The sequence below is a fragment of the Sphaerodactylus townsendi genome, unplaced genomic scaffold (genome assembly GCF_021028975.2).
Source record: "Sphaerodactylus townsendi isolate TG3544 unplaced genomic scaffold, MPM_Stown_v2.3 scaffold_19, whole genome shotgun sequence".
Lineage (NCBI taxonomy): Eukaryota > Metazoa > Chordata > Lepidosauria > Squamata > Sphaerodactylidae > Sphaerodactylus > Sphaerodactylus townsendi.
The window spans coordinates 1,393,573-1,406,909 of NW_025950352.1; the positions used below are offsets into that span (position 1 = coordinate 1,393,573).

At 53.5% G+C, this 13,337-nt stretch overlaps 1 protein-coding gene across 1 annotated transcript; it reads left to right on the forward strand.

Moving 5' to 3' along the window:
* The first annotated feature begins 6,814 nt into the window (after window positions 1-6,814).
* On the forward strand, window positions 6,815-11,230 carry LOC125425119 (fucolectin-like). The gene is made up of 3 exons (XM_048482645.1): window positions 6,815-7,044; window positions 8,134-8,219; window positions 10,925-11,230. The coding sequence occupies exons 2-3, from the start codon at window positions 8,135-8,137 to the stop codon at window positions 11,224-11,226; spliced, it is 387 nt and encodes a 128-aa protein (XP_048338602.1). The 5' UTR covers window positions 6,815-7,044; window position 8,134; the 3' UTR covers window positions 11,227-11,230.
* The last annotated feature ends 2,107 nt before the right edge of the window (window positions 11,231-13,337 follow it).

Consider the following 13,337-nt stretch of genomic DNA (forward strand, 5'->3'; position numbering starts at 1 on the left):
TGTTGGATTAGTCCAAAATACAAATAGGGAGCCATCACCTGTTTTGATATAGGGGTATTGAAAGATGTAAGGGTGAACAAGTTTTTTCATAGCAGCCCTAAATAAAATTAATCCCATTAAACTTTCCAACAATTTTTTGTTTTAACAAGTTGTAGGATTCTAGAACTAGATAGCGAGGAGAAAAGCCGAGTCGAGAGAGATATACCAAGTGATTCAATCTTTCCTTTTGCGATCAGAGAACCATGGGATTAGCCTGAGTATCAGACAAAGAGTAAGGTGAATCAGCGAGTGCTCATCATGCGAGAAATGCAGAAGCCGGAGAAGCCAAAGGGGAATTTAAAAGCTCTCCAACCAAGCCCTATAAAACTAATGAATTTTTTTACAGGCCCCGAGTTCTAGAAGCAGGAGGGCCAGCATCACGAGTTTACCTGAGATTTGGCGAGGGGCCCATAATTTTCTGAGGAGAAAATTTGGATTGGACAGTGTTCAAAGGAGTCGATCAACTGCTTGGAAGGAGCCAGATAGGTACTCCATAAAGTAACTTTAAACTTCTATCTTTAGAGTTAAAGATTTTTTTTTAGTGCTGCTGGGACCAAAGGGAGTGGCCCTTTCCATAAAAGAGGCGTGCAATGGAAGAATAACTGTTGGTAGCGGCTGCAATAGCAGCTTTTTTTGTAGGGGTAACCAGGAGGAGAGGTTATAAGAAAATGTAATTCCAAGATATTTGTATTGGTTAACCTGCTCCACTGGCACTTTATTAATCGCCCAGTTATGTTTTTTTGTATTGTTTTGGCCAAAGATCAAAATCTTGGTCTTTTGATAATTGATGACTAGTCCGTTATCTGCATACCCAGTACTTGCCCACATCTATTCAGCAGTCGACTAGGTCCAACTTTTGGCTTGAGATAAGAGAAGGGGATGGTATCTATCCAGCATATAGAAGTATTTGAGAATATGCCTTGAGCCTAATTTAGGGGCATGGTTATTAATTTTCAATAAGGCTGATGGAAAGGTCACTCAAAAAAATAAATTAGAAAAGGGTTGAAGTGCTAACACACACAGCGCTTGCCTCACACCTTTAAAAGGTAGAAATGGAATCCAGTCATGAGACCTTCACGTGAGCTACTTAACTCTGCAGTTTGTGTTGGTATAAAGTTGCCTGATTAGAAAAAGAAGTTTATTGTCTATTCCTTGTATAGCCAATTTATTCCAAAGACGTTCTCTAGAGACTGTGTCAAAAGCTGCCTTCAAATCAATGAAGGCAGCATAAAGTTTGCTTCTTGGACTTTTGGAGTATTTATTAACCAAATGCATAAGAAGCATAGCATGGTCTAACGTGGATTTCCCCCTCGTGAAGCCTATTTGCTCTGGGCCAATGATGTTCTGATGAATCGTCCAGGCCTGTAGTTTGGGTAGAAGTGTCTTAGCATATATTTTCCCAATGACTGATGTCAAACTAATTGGGCGGAAGTTGGCAGGATGTGATGCAAAATGCAGCGGCTCCCTCTATGGATCGGGTGGAGCTGATGGGAATATGCTGCACCCCAGCAGCGGCCCCGTGCTTCTGCGTTCAGTTATTTGAAGCAAATAATCACAGCAAGGGTAAGTTGTTGTTTTATTAGTAGTAGCGGTGGTAAAATATTAATAACCTGCCTTTCCTTGTGGCTCAAGTTAGCTTACAAGTCAGAATTTAAACCACCATGTAGTTAGCACAAACCCCTAAATTAGCACCCTCACAGTAAAAAGTTACCTGTATCCTCTGCCCCATTGAAAGCACGGCCTCAAAGTGGGGCGCCTCCCTCACTTCCTTGGGGATCCTCTTCCACAAAGTGGGAGGCGCAAGGGAGGGAAAAGGCACAGGCTGTGTCTGATTTTTAACAACAACAACCACCTTTATTTGGCATTTAAAAATAGGTTCTAGCGTTGCCAGACATTTTTGAAATACAAATCAAGAGTACATTCAAAGCGCAGACAGGAAGACTGTATATAGCAGTATACATTACTTAGAAAGTTCTATCACTTGCAAAAGAAATTTTGCTACTTTTTCCAAGAGCATGACATCTGTGTTGTTAAACATAAGCTCCACAACAGAACAGTCAGAGTCACTTTCAGATTTGTCTAGGGCCAGCCTGGGAGAGAAATTCCTAATGCCCACATATCTCGGACAGTCAAGAATAATGTGAGCAAGAGTCTCCACTTGATTTTTACAGTGTGGACAAACCCGATCCTGGAGAGGGATGGATAAGTAATGACCCTTTGTAATGGCCGATGGGAAGGTATTGGATCTGGCCCTTGTGATAATCCATCTCTGTTGGGGTTCAGTTAATAGTTCAAGATATTTGGCTATGTGCCCCTGTTCTGGTACTATTCCGACAGAGGGGTGAGCATGATTTATTTGCTTGCCCCAACAAGATATAACATTCCTGTTCTAGAAGTCTACTTTTTAAGGTTCGGAAAATCTCTCTGGGTGTCAGCATACAGAGATCTTCAAGTAATAAACCTATTGAGTAAATTTTTGATTTGAGAAGTTGATACCATTCAGAGGCAAATAGGTCTGGGCGCGCAGTGTATATTAAACTGCGCACATCAGAGTTAAAACATAATTTGATCCAATACTTGAACGTATTCAGCCATGCTCTTGTTTCAAGTAGGTTCTGACCAGTTTCTAAGCATAGTACAGCATATGGTACAGAGTGTGGTAATCCGAGTATTTTATAGAGGAAGCCAGATGGTATTTTTTCAACAGAATTGTTCCATGCAGTTATCCATAAGGGAACTCCATAGAGAAGTTGCTGAACTACCTTGGAGTTGAAAACCTTTAGAGCTGCTGGGACATATCCCCTTCCCCTGGTGTGAAAAAACTTTACCGCTGCTGTGTCTGATGCTCGGGGGCAACTGAGGGTGTGGACCAGCCAGCTGGTAACAGCTCAAGGACCAGGAACGTCTGGGAAGAGATGCTTCATTGGATGCGTTAGTCTGCAAGGGGCTTAGAGGTGGTATCCAGCACCAGGCAGCCAGTACTGCTGTTTTAAGGCAAACCACATCACGTACTCAGCTATCTAGTGAGAGTCATTGGGCTGCTGCAATCTGAACCCGCTGAGGTTTCAAGGGCATCACAACGTAGAGTGCATAACAGTAGTTTAGTCACGCATTCACAAAAACGTGAACTGATAGGGCCAGGTCAGGTGAGTAAGTAAGAGATTAGCTATGCAACTGTGTTGTACTTGAGGCACTCTGCTTTTCAGGCAATGAGGCCGGGCCCACGAAGAATCCAACAGCTCTGACCATGTCCTGCCAAAGCCAGCTCGCTCCACCTAGGACAGGGGTCTGCAACCTGCGGCTCTCCAGGTGTTCATGGATGACAATTCCCATCAATAGTATTTGTTTTACTTTCTGTCTTATCTTTGTCCCCAGTGGAGACTCAAACTGGCTTACCTTGTTCTCCTCTCCTCTGCTTTATCCTCACAACAACCCTGCAAGGTAGGTTAGGTCAAGAGTGTGTGTGGCTGCCCCGAGGCCACCCGACAAGCTTTCATGGTTGAGTGGGGATTCAAACCTGAGTTTTCCAGAATCTAGTCCAGGGATCTGCAACCTGCGGCTCTCCAGATGCTCATGGACTGCAAATCCCATCAGCCCCCGCCAGCATGGCCAATTGGGCTGATGGGAATTGTAGTCCATGAACATCTGGAGAGCCACAGGTTGCAGACTCCTGACCTAGGACCAAGTGCATCCAACCCCTTGGGCTGTCTAGGAGTACCTATTTTTTAGGTTTGGATAGTTTAATGTTATGGTTGGTCAACCACCTGGAATGCTGTACCAAAGTGGGAAGAAGGGATAAAAATATGCCAAGAAAATGATGACCGCATGTTTATGTCAGGCAAGAGAATTTTTCCTGGGGCAGGAAAGGTGAGCGGGTCTCTTTTCACCTCCTTTTCTCTTGGCCCATCCACCCCCTGGCCTGCCCCTTCTGCGAGCCAGCATGGTGTAGTGGTTAAGAGCAGGTGCACTCTGGTTAAGTGGTTAAGAGCAGGTGCACTCTAATCAGGAGAACCAGGTTTGATTCCCTGCTCTGCCACTTGAGCTGGGGAGACTTATCTGGGGAGCCAGATTAACTTGTGCACTGCAACACCAGCTGGGTGATCTAGTCACAGTTCTTCAGAGCTCTCCCAGCCCCACCCACCTCACAGGGTGTTTGTTGTGAGGGGGGGAGGGAAAGGAGTTTGTAAGCCCCTTTGAGTCTCCTTACAGGAGAGAAAGGGGGGATATAAATCCATCCTTCTGCCCTGCTACCAATTGGGGTTTCTTCTCCTTTACAACTGGCACCCTGTGAAGATGGGCATTTCCTTTCCGAGTTTTGCCAGATTTTTCTTTCCAAGTTCTTGCTGACCTCCCTACAAGAAGCCATGGGATTCTTTTGCACGCATGCACACACACACACACACACACATACACTGTTGACTTTGCCCGTCTTGGACAACTGATGAGGGTTTACATGCAAGCTGGACCGGATGTTCTCTTTATAGGTTTTAATCTGTTGCCATCTTGAGTTTTTAAGTGTGTTTAGTGTATTCTTATGTGTTAGTTGACTGTTTTTAAAATGTTTGTACACCACCCAGAGCCCAACCTGGTCGGGGAGGGTGGGATATAAATGAATCAATCCATGAATAGATGCACAATATTGCCCACATTTAGAAAATCTGTATTTCACCACTCCGGAGAACGTGTTTGACGCGGCTTACCAAATAAAGCATAAGAATAACATATAACACTGTACAAGTCATCCACTAGTTAAAACCCACTGTTAAAACCCAAGCCAGTGCATGAACACAGCCCTCTCCCAGCCACTGAGCTCCCCCGACCCCCACCAAACTCCCCCTGCCCTGCCACTGCACCCACAAAGACCCCCCCCCTTTTCCTCCTCCAAGCGATGCCAGCCGGCAACACGCTGGTGGCGGGGAGGAACACACCCTCCCTAGCCTTAACCCTGCCCCCAGTGTGTCACCGGCTGGCGCTGCTCAGAGAGGGAAAAGGTTTGTTGGCCGTATTTTGTTTGGGGGCAGGGGAGAGTTCTGCAGCGGTGGGGGGAGTTCGGGTGGGCGCGGTGCCCAGGGGAAACCCCAGGTGCCATTTTGTGCCACTGGCTATGCAGCAGATGCAGGGATCCAGGATGGAGTTCCACCGGTTAACACGGTACTAATTTTAACAGGTTTTTTTAAGCACCTCTTACAAATACTTTTTAACCACATTGAACGTAGGGAATTTGTGGGCAGGGAGTTCCGTTGGTTTCACGGTCCATGCTTCCTCTCTCAGAGGTTGGGCTATAACTGTGGTGGCGAACCTTTGGCACTCCAGATGTTATGGACTACAATTCCCATCAGCCCATGCCAGCATGGCCAATTGGCAGGGGCTGATGGGAATTGTAGTCCATAACATCTGGAGTGCCAAAGGTTCGCCACCACTGGGCTATAACTTCCTAATCAGTCAACAGTTGCAAATTAAATGGACCTGGCATTTCGGAGCTCACTACATTTGGGTCCTTCTCTAAACCTATAAAAGAAGAACAAAGTTACGCACTGTTAAGTCTCTAGTGGGCTTAATGAGTCTTTCATGGGCTGGGGTTGGGGTTCTCTGGACTCATTGCCAGATCCTCCTCCACTGTCATGATCAAATCCAGAGAGGCTATTCCTGCAGCTGGAGGTCCTAATAGTTGGATCCCCTGCCCCCCAGGGGCCAAATAGTTTGTGCAAAGCAAGCAAACAAAAGGGAATTGTGGTATCCAGCTAGTATGAAGGGGAGGGGAAAGGCTGTAGCTAACCTGATCCGATCTCGGAAACTACGCAGGGTCAGTACTTGGATGGGGGACCCCCAGGGAAGGCTGTGCGGAGGAAAGCAAGGGCAAACCACCTCTCTGCTTCTCACTTGCCTTAAAAGCCCCCTGCTGGAGTAGCCATAAGTCAGTTGTGACTTTATTTATTTTATTGATTGATTACATTTATAGACCGCCTCACCCCCGAAGGGCTCGAGGCGGTTCACAAGTTCGGCAATGACCACTGCCGCAATATATAACCATAGAAGAACCCCAATAAACAAGATGCATCAGCAATTACATTAAAATGCACAAAACAAAATAAAACAGCGGAACATCAATCAAAGAACAGCGCCTGATCAGAAAAAGGCTGGGGGGGGGGGGGGGAGGCAGGACCGAAAACAAAACCGCGGCCCTGCCAGAATGGAAATGGCAGCCTCGTTGGGGGGCAGTTTGATCCCCTGCCCCCCAGGGGCCAAACAGTTTGTGCAAAGGAAGCACAAACCTTAAATACGTGTCTAAGCTGCTAATTCAGGCTAATAAATGCATGTGTTTATTTAGCTCTGCCACTCTTGTCAGGGATCACAAAAGGACCATTAGAGCCACAGCATACTGGGGCCCTGGGAGGTCCTACAGACAGTGACCACAGATACACCTCTCAGGACATTGTGGCAGATACGACACTGCTGGTGGAATCCCAGGAGGAGACATGTGGGGTGGCCACAGCTTTAAAGAAAGGCCGTGCTTCATCTCCTGCCAGGACTCCTGGGGCTGCTCTTCCTCCTCCCTTTAGTAGGGGATGGGAACTTGAATCATTACCTGCTGTGATTGCAGAAGTGTTTGCTTTTTTCATAGAACACGGGATTCCTCCCTGTCTTATATGCAAACTTTTTGGCACTCGCAAAGAAGGTGTGGCTCCTTCCCTTCTCCCTGGAGGGAGAAGCAAGACAGAGACAGGAAGGGGGGGTCATGTGGGGTCAAGAGGCTTTGGGCAAACAGACCTGCCAGCTGTCAGTGGCCAGGCCACAAAAGAAGCCAGAGGGGAAGTCGGTGGTTGGATTTCAGTTGGGTCTGGAGACGCAGCCATTCAGCCGGGATTGGCTGGGCTTTTCTCAGCCTGGCCGGACCTGCCCATGGCAAAGAGGATAAAGGCAGGACAGCTGAAGGGAGGATCAAGAGTCCAGTGAAAGCCCAGGTGCTCCAACTTGCCAAGAGGCAGAACTGGCCGTCCCATCAAGGTGAGTTGGAGGGATGGGAGGTGGGGGGCATAACTTCCACCTTTAGGAAGATTGCAGGGAATGAGAACAGCCTGGTGCTGGTTGCTTAGGAAGGAGCTAAGCTCCTGTCCGGGAGCCTCAAGCACAGCTGCAGCAGGCTGAGGACTGGGAATTGGGGTGGGGGGGCTGCCCAACGTCACCCAGCAGGCTTTGCTTAGAGGAGCAGGGAAACAAACTCAGCTCACCAGATCAGGGTCTGCCGCTCTTAACTGTGACACGACACTGGGGTGAAGAAGAAGCAGAAGCAGAAGCTGAAGAAGCAGAAGAGGAAGAAGAGGAGTAGTAGTAGTTTGGATTTATATCCCCCCTTTCTCTCCTGCAGGAGACTCAAAGGGGCTGACAATCTCCTTGCCCTCCCCCCCCCCTCACAACAAACACCCTGTGAGGTAGGTGGGGCTGAGAGAGCTCCCAGAAGCTGTGACTAGCCCAAGGTCACCCAGCTGGCGTGTGTGGGAGTGTACAGGCTAATCTGAATTCCCCAGATAAGCCGCCACAGCTCAGGCGGCAGAGTGGGGAATCAAACCCGGTTCCTCCAGATTAGATACACAAACTCTTAACCTCCTACACCACTGCTGCCCAATGCTGAAGGTAGAACTAGGGGGAAAATCCAGCCCAAGATGCCACTTGAGAGACGGCATCAGCCCTTGACCTTGAGTTCATCCTCCTCCACGTGATCCTGAACAAACCACTGACCTGCTTTCTTAGGGGAGCATGACCAGGTTTCTGCTCAGGCCACCCAGGGGAGATCTGACTCCGTGGCTGAATTCAGACATCAGATCAAACAGCCCCCAGTGGTTCCCAATGTGTAAATAATTTGATAATAACATAATAACATAAAATAAAATAATTTGATAATAACATGAAACAGATGTCTGCCGTCTGGAGGTCTGTTGGGATTCCAGGAGGTCTTCCAGGCCCTGCCCGAGGGCTGGCAACCTGCCAAGAACTCCGTCACATTCTGACACGGCACTCCAGGAAGACGGCGTGGAGGAGGTGGGTCTCCCCTCCCGTGTTACGGTGCCTGACTGCACTCGTTGGTTTCTCTTGCAGGATGCTGCTCACCTGGACTTGGGTGCTGGCCTTCGGGATGATGGCCAGGCAAGGGGAGGCCCAGAGCTGCACTCAAGCATACGGAGGTATGCAGTGGGGCATTGCGGGTGACTGGCTCTGTGTGCGTGTGTGCGCACACAAAGACTGGGCTGGACGCACCCAAAAGGAGCTCTTCTTCCTCCAAAAAACCAGGGTTCTGTGCTGCGCCACACATGGGAGTGGTGACTAAGGGAACACATGTGGATATCCTCAAGCTCTGCACATCAGCTTTCCTATGAAGACTGCGTGGCACAAGGGTCAAGTCTGGGGTGGTGAAGCTCTGGCCCATGGCCCCCTAGACCTGTTAAACACCCAGCTGCTCCATCTGATGAAAAGTGAGATACGTCCCTTTCCAGAGCACACAGACCCCATTTCTCAGCAGCTGTCCCCTGGGGCTCCCCAGAGAAAGAGGGGCCCGTATCACCAAGTTCAGATAATAGAGATTATTGCTAGAGTTGCCTAGTCCAGGTTAAGAAATCCAGGGGGATAATGCAATAAGAGTCTACCCTTTCAAGCAGCCATTTCCTTCAGGAAAACTGACCACCAAAGTCTGGAGTTCAGTTGTAATGCAGGGAAGCTGGAAGCTGACAGTTCTAGAAATCACTGCAAATCGCTCCACCCGGCATCAGGATGCACAGGGCGTGTGGATGAAATTATTGCCAGAGAAGAGTCGTCAGCCTCCAGGCAGTTAACTGATAAAGTTAAATAAATTACAATCCATTTTATACAACAAGATCAATGTTAGCCTCTTTGTAATTACAGCAATTATTCTAAAAAATAAAACGTAAAGTGAGCGCACAGAAGTTGCTTAACACACGTACAGTTAACTAAACCTACTGAAGTATACAATTACCAAAGGTGGGATCACATTCATTAGGCAGCCATGGCTGTGCAATCGTCAGCAAACATCCTCACCTGAGCCGCTGCATCTCAGAGCTTCTAAAGGGCCAGATGCCCCATACAAGTGTATGGAATTAATAGACAAAACATGTCATTTTATGGATTGCAACAAAGCTCAGGACACTTAAAGGTCATCAAAATGGAGACAGCGCAAGACTTTGGTTCAACCCATTTGGCTGAACAGTATTGAGTTTGAAAATAAAAGCAGACTCCATCTGCTGAAGTCATCTGGATACATCAAGGTGCTGTTTGGAGGAAGGGCGTGCTGATGACAACACTACAAATCTGAAAGAGTTTACTATAGACGTGACTTTACTACAAATACGAGATATTATCCCTGTAGATGTCATATTATCCACACACATTGAAGTCTTTCTATATGACTATTTGGTTTTCCCCATGAAGTATAAGACTCTACGTGCATCCAGATTGAACTCTTTTATGAGATTATTTTTTGGTTACACTATTAAGCAATAAATCAAACAGTTGTAAATAATATAATTGTTTTATTTATTGCTTAACAAGGACATATGAGGCGTCTGTGGTCCTAAACAACTTTATTTTGGATTCAATGTTTTTGTTTTTGCATACTTTGAGAATTCATGGTCTGTTGTGACTAATTAGCCAGCTATGCAGTTCTCTCTGACTTACTTATTCTGCACTACCCCACCTTTCTTTGAATACTTTAATTAGATTCCAGGTGGTGGCTGGAAATCTCCAGCTATTACAATTGACCACAAGGTGACAGAGGTCAGTTTACCTGTAGAAAATGACCGCCTTGGAAAGTGCACTGGATGGCGTTACAGCCCACGGAAGTCCCCCCTCTCCCCAAACCCCACCCGCCTTCTGCAATAACACCACTGGCAGGGGGTGTCCCAGTCGCATTGCACATTCCCCCAGAGGTAGAAGAGGTAGAAGAGTGGTTCCGGCAGGCGAAGTGGATGCACTCTTCCAGCTCCTCCGCAAGTTTTTCTTTAACATTTTATCTATATTAGCCCTCCCACTACGCCATTAAGAAAATTTTAAGCTGTTGTAACTGTTGTAACTACCCTGCAAAAGCTCTGAATTCCTGCAAGCTGTAAGGAGCTTTGAATACGCGGTGTTAACGGCTAATGAGCTGCTCTCAGTTGTAAATCACCATTGTAAATCTCTGCTGTAACGGTAGAGCTTGAAAACGGCATGGGGGTAGAAGAGTTTGGGTTTATATCCTGCCTTTCTCTCCTGTGTATCATAGCAACCTCTTAGAGGTGTGGGAGCTTCCCAGAAAAATGGTTCCATTCTGCAACCTGTTGACTCAGTAGCTCTAGGCAGGGCAGCCGGTCATGTCCCTCCAGGAAAAAAGATTTTCTTGTTTGACAAACAGTGTCTCAGGTGACAGACTCTTGTATCTTAACATAGAAAAAACCTTGTGTGATTGACAGAACCCGCTGGCTTCTTGGAAACTTGTTGCACAAGACCAGGAATTTCTGGCTTTAGGACACATAGTGGAAGAAGAAGTCAGTGCACTTCAAGAACAATGAGACTCTGGATTTATGTAACGGGTCTCAAGGTATCTCCCCCCCCCCGACTTGTCCAAAAATGAGTTAATACTTTGAAAGCAGAATTCTTATTTATTGATTGCAAGCATAGAAAAGCTGTTGACTTATCTAGTCAGTAATGAGTACATTAGAACAGGCAAAGCTTTACATCCCTCAGTATAGATACGTCAGGCCCACCCAGTTCTCCAGATTCGAGTACACTCGCTCTTAACCACCACACCACGCTGACTCCCTGTTGTTCTCTGTTCTTGCTTAGTCCAGACAGAGTGTCCTGACCACTCTTCTACCTCTTTTCTGCTATGCTTTGACTCTAGGTCCTAACTTGGCCCGTGGTCGGCCAACTGAACAGTCCTCCACATACACACACACCGATGGGATCTCTGGACGGTCAAGCAATGCTGTGGATGGGAACTGTGATGGGCGGTGGATCGCCAAATCCATCACTCACACAAATGGCGAGCTCAATCCCTGGTGGTCCGTGGACCTGGGCAGAGAATATGCCATCTCACTTGTGGTGGTGAAAAACCGGCAGGACTGCTGTGGAGAGAGAATCCAGGGGGCCACAATCCATCTGGGAGACCACATGGGTGACTTCAGCCAAGGAAGCTTCATGTAAGTCTAGCACATGTCTCAGGTACACCCCACCCCACAGACAAAACAGCTGTCTCCGAGGGCGCACAATCCAGACCTCATGACATGGAGTAGACTAAAAGGGTGAATTTTCTGCACCATTTTAAGGCAGGCCCCTGAGAAGAACTGGGGTTCCAGCCCACACTGATTGTTTCACAGTCTTTGGGGCTGCCCTTGGAGACAATCCAGAAACTTCAGTCAGTGAAAAACTCTGTGGCTCATTCACCTTCTGGAGTTATTCACATTTTACATCATTTGCCTTCAGTCAATGTGGTGAGCACAGATAGAAGAAGTGAGATTACCCCCCCCCCCCCCCACCCCCCCCCCCCCCCACCCCCCCCCCCCCCCACCCCCCCCCCCCCCCACCCCCCCCCCCCCCCACCCCCCCCCCCCCCCACCCCCCCCCCCCCCCACCCCCCCCCCCCCCCACCCCCCCCCCCCCCCACCCCCCCCCCCCCCCACCCCCCCCCCCCCCCACCCCCCCCCCCCCCCACCCCCCCCCCCCCCCACCCCCCCCCCCCCCCACCCCCCCCCCCCCCCACCCCCCCCCCCCCCCACCCCCCCCCCCCCCCACCCCCCCCCCCCCCCACCCCCCCCCCCCCCCACCCCCCCCCCCCCCCACCCCCCCCCCCCCCCACCCCCCCCCCCCCCCACCCCCCCCCCCCCCCACCCCCCCCCCCCCCCACCCCCCCCCCCCCCCACCCCCCCCCCCCCCCACCCCCCCCCCCCCCCACCCCCCCCCCCCCCCACCCCCCCCCCCCCCCACCCCCCCCCCCCCCCACCCCCCCCCCCCCCCACCCCCCCCCCCCCCCACCCCCCCCCCCCCCCACCCCCCCCCCCCCCCACCCCCCCCCCCCCCCACCCCCCCCCCCCCCCACCCCCCCCCCCCCCCACCCCCCCCCCCCCCCACCCCCCCCCCCCCCCACCCCCCCCCCCCCCCACCCCCCCCCCCCCCCACCCCCCCCCCCCCCCACCCCCCCCCCCCCCCACCCCCCCCCCCCCCCACCCCCCCCCCCCCCCACCCCCCCCCCCCCCCACCCCCCCCCCCCCCCACCCCCCCCCCCCCCCACCCCCCCCCCCCCCCACCCCCCCCCCCCCCCACCCCCCCCCCCCCCCACCCCCCCCCCCCCCCACCCCCCCCCCCCCCCACCCCCCCCCCCCCCCACCCCCCCCCCCCCCCACCCCCCCCCCCCCCCACCCCCCCCCCCCCCCACCCCCCCCCCCCCCCACCCCCCCCCCCCCCCACCCCCCCCCCCCCCCACCCCCCCCCCCCCCCACCCCCCCCCCCCCCCACCCCCCCCCCCCCCCACCCCCCCCCCCCCCCACCCCCCCCCCCCCCCACCCCCCCCCCCCCCCACCCCCCCCCCCCCCCACCCCCCCCCCCCCCCACCCCCCCCCCCCCCCACCCCCCCCCCCCCCCACCCCCCCCCCCCCCCACCCCCCCCCCCCCCCACCCCCCCCCCCCCCCACCCCCCCCCCCCCCCACCCCCCCCCCCCCCCACCCCCCCCCCCCCCCACCCCCCCCCCCCCCCACCCCCCCCCCCCCCCACCCCCCCCCCCCCCCACCCCCCCCCCCCCCCACCCCCCCCCCCCCCCACCCCCCCCCCCCCCCACCCCCCCCCCCCCCCACCCCCCCCCCCCCCCACCCCCCCCCCCCCCCACCCCCCCCCCCCCCCACCCCCCCCCCCCCCCACCCCCCCCCCCCCCCACCCCCCCCCCCCCCCACCCCCCCCCCCCCCCACCCCCCCCCCCCCCCACCCCCCCCCCCCCCCACCCCCCCCCCCCCCCACCCCCCCCCCCCCCCACCCCCCCCCCCCCCCACCCCCCCCCCCCCCCACCCCCCCCCCCCCCCACCCCCCCCCCCCCCCACCCCCCCCCCCCCCCACCCCCCCCCCCCCCCACCCCCCCCCCCCCCCACCCCCCCCCCCCCCCACCCCCCCCCCCCCCCACCCCCCCCCCCCCCCACCCCCCCCCCCCCCCACCCCCCCCCCCCCCCACCCCCCCCCCCCCCCACCCCCCCCCCCCCCCACCCCCCCCCCCCCCCACCCCCCCCCCCCCCCACCCCCCCCCCCCCCCACCCCCCCCCCCCCCCACCCC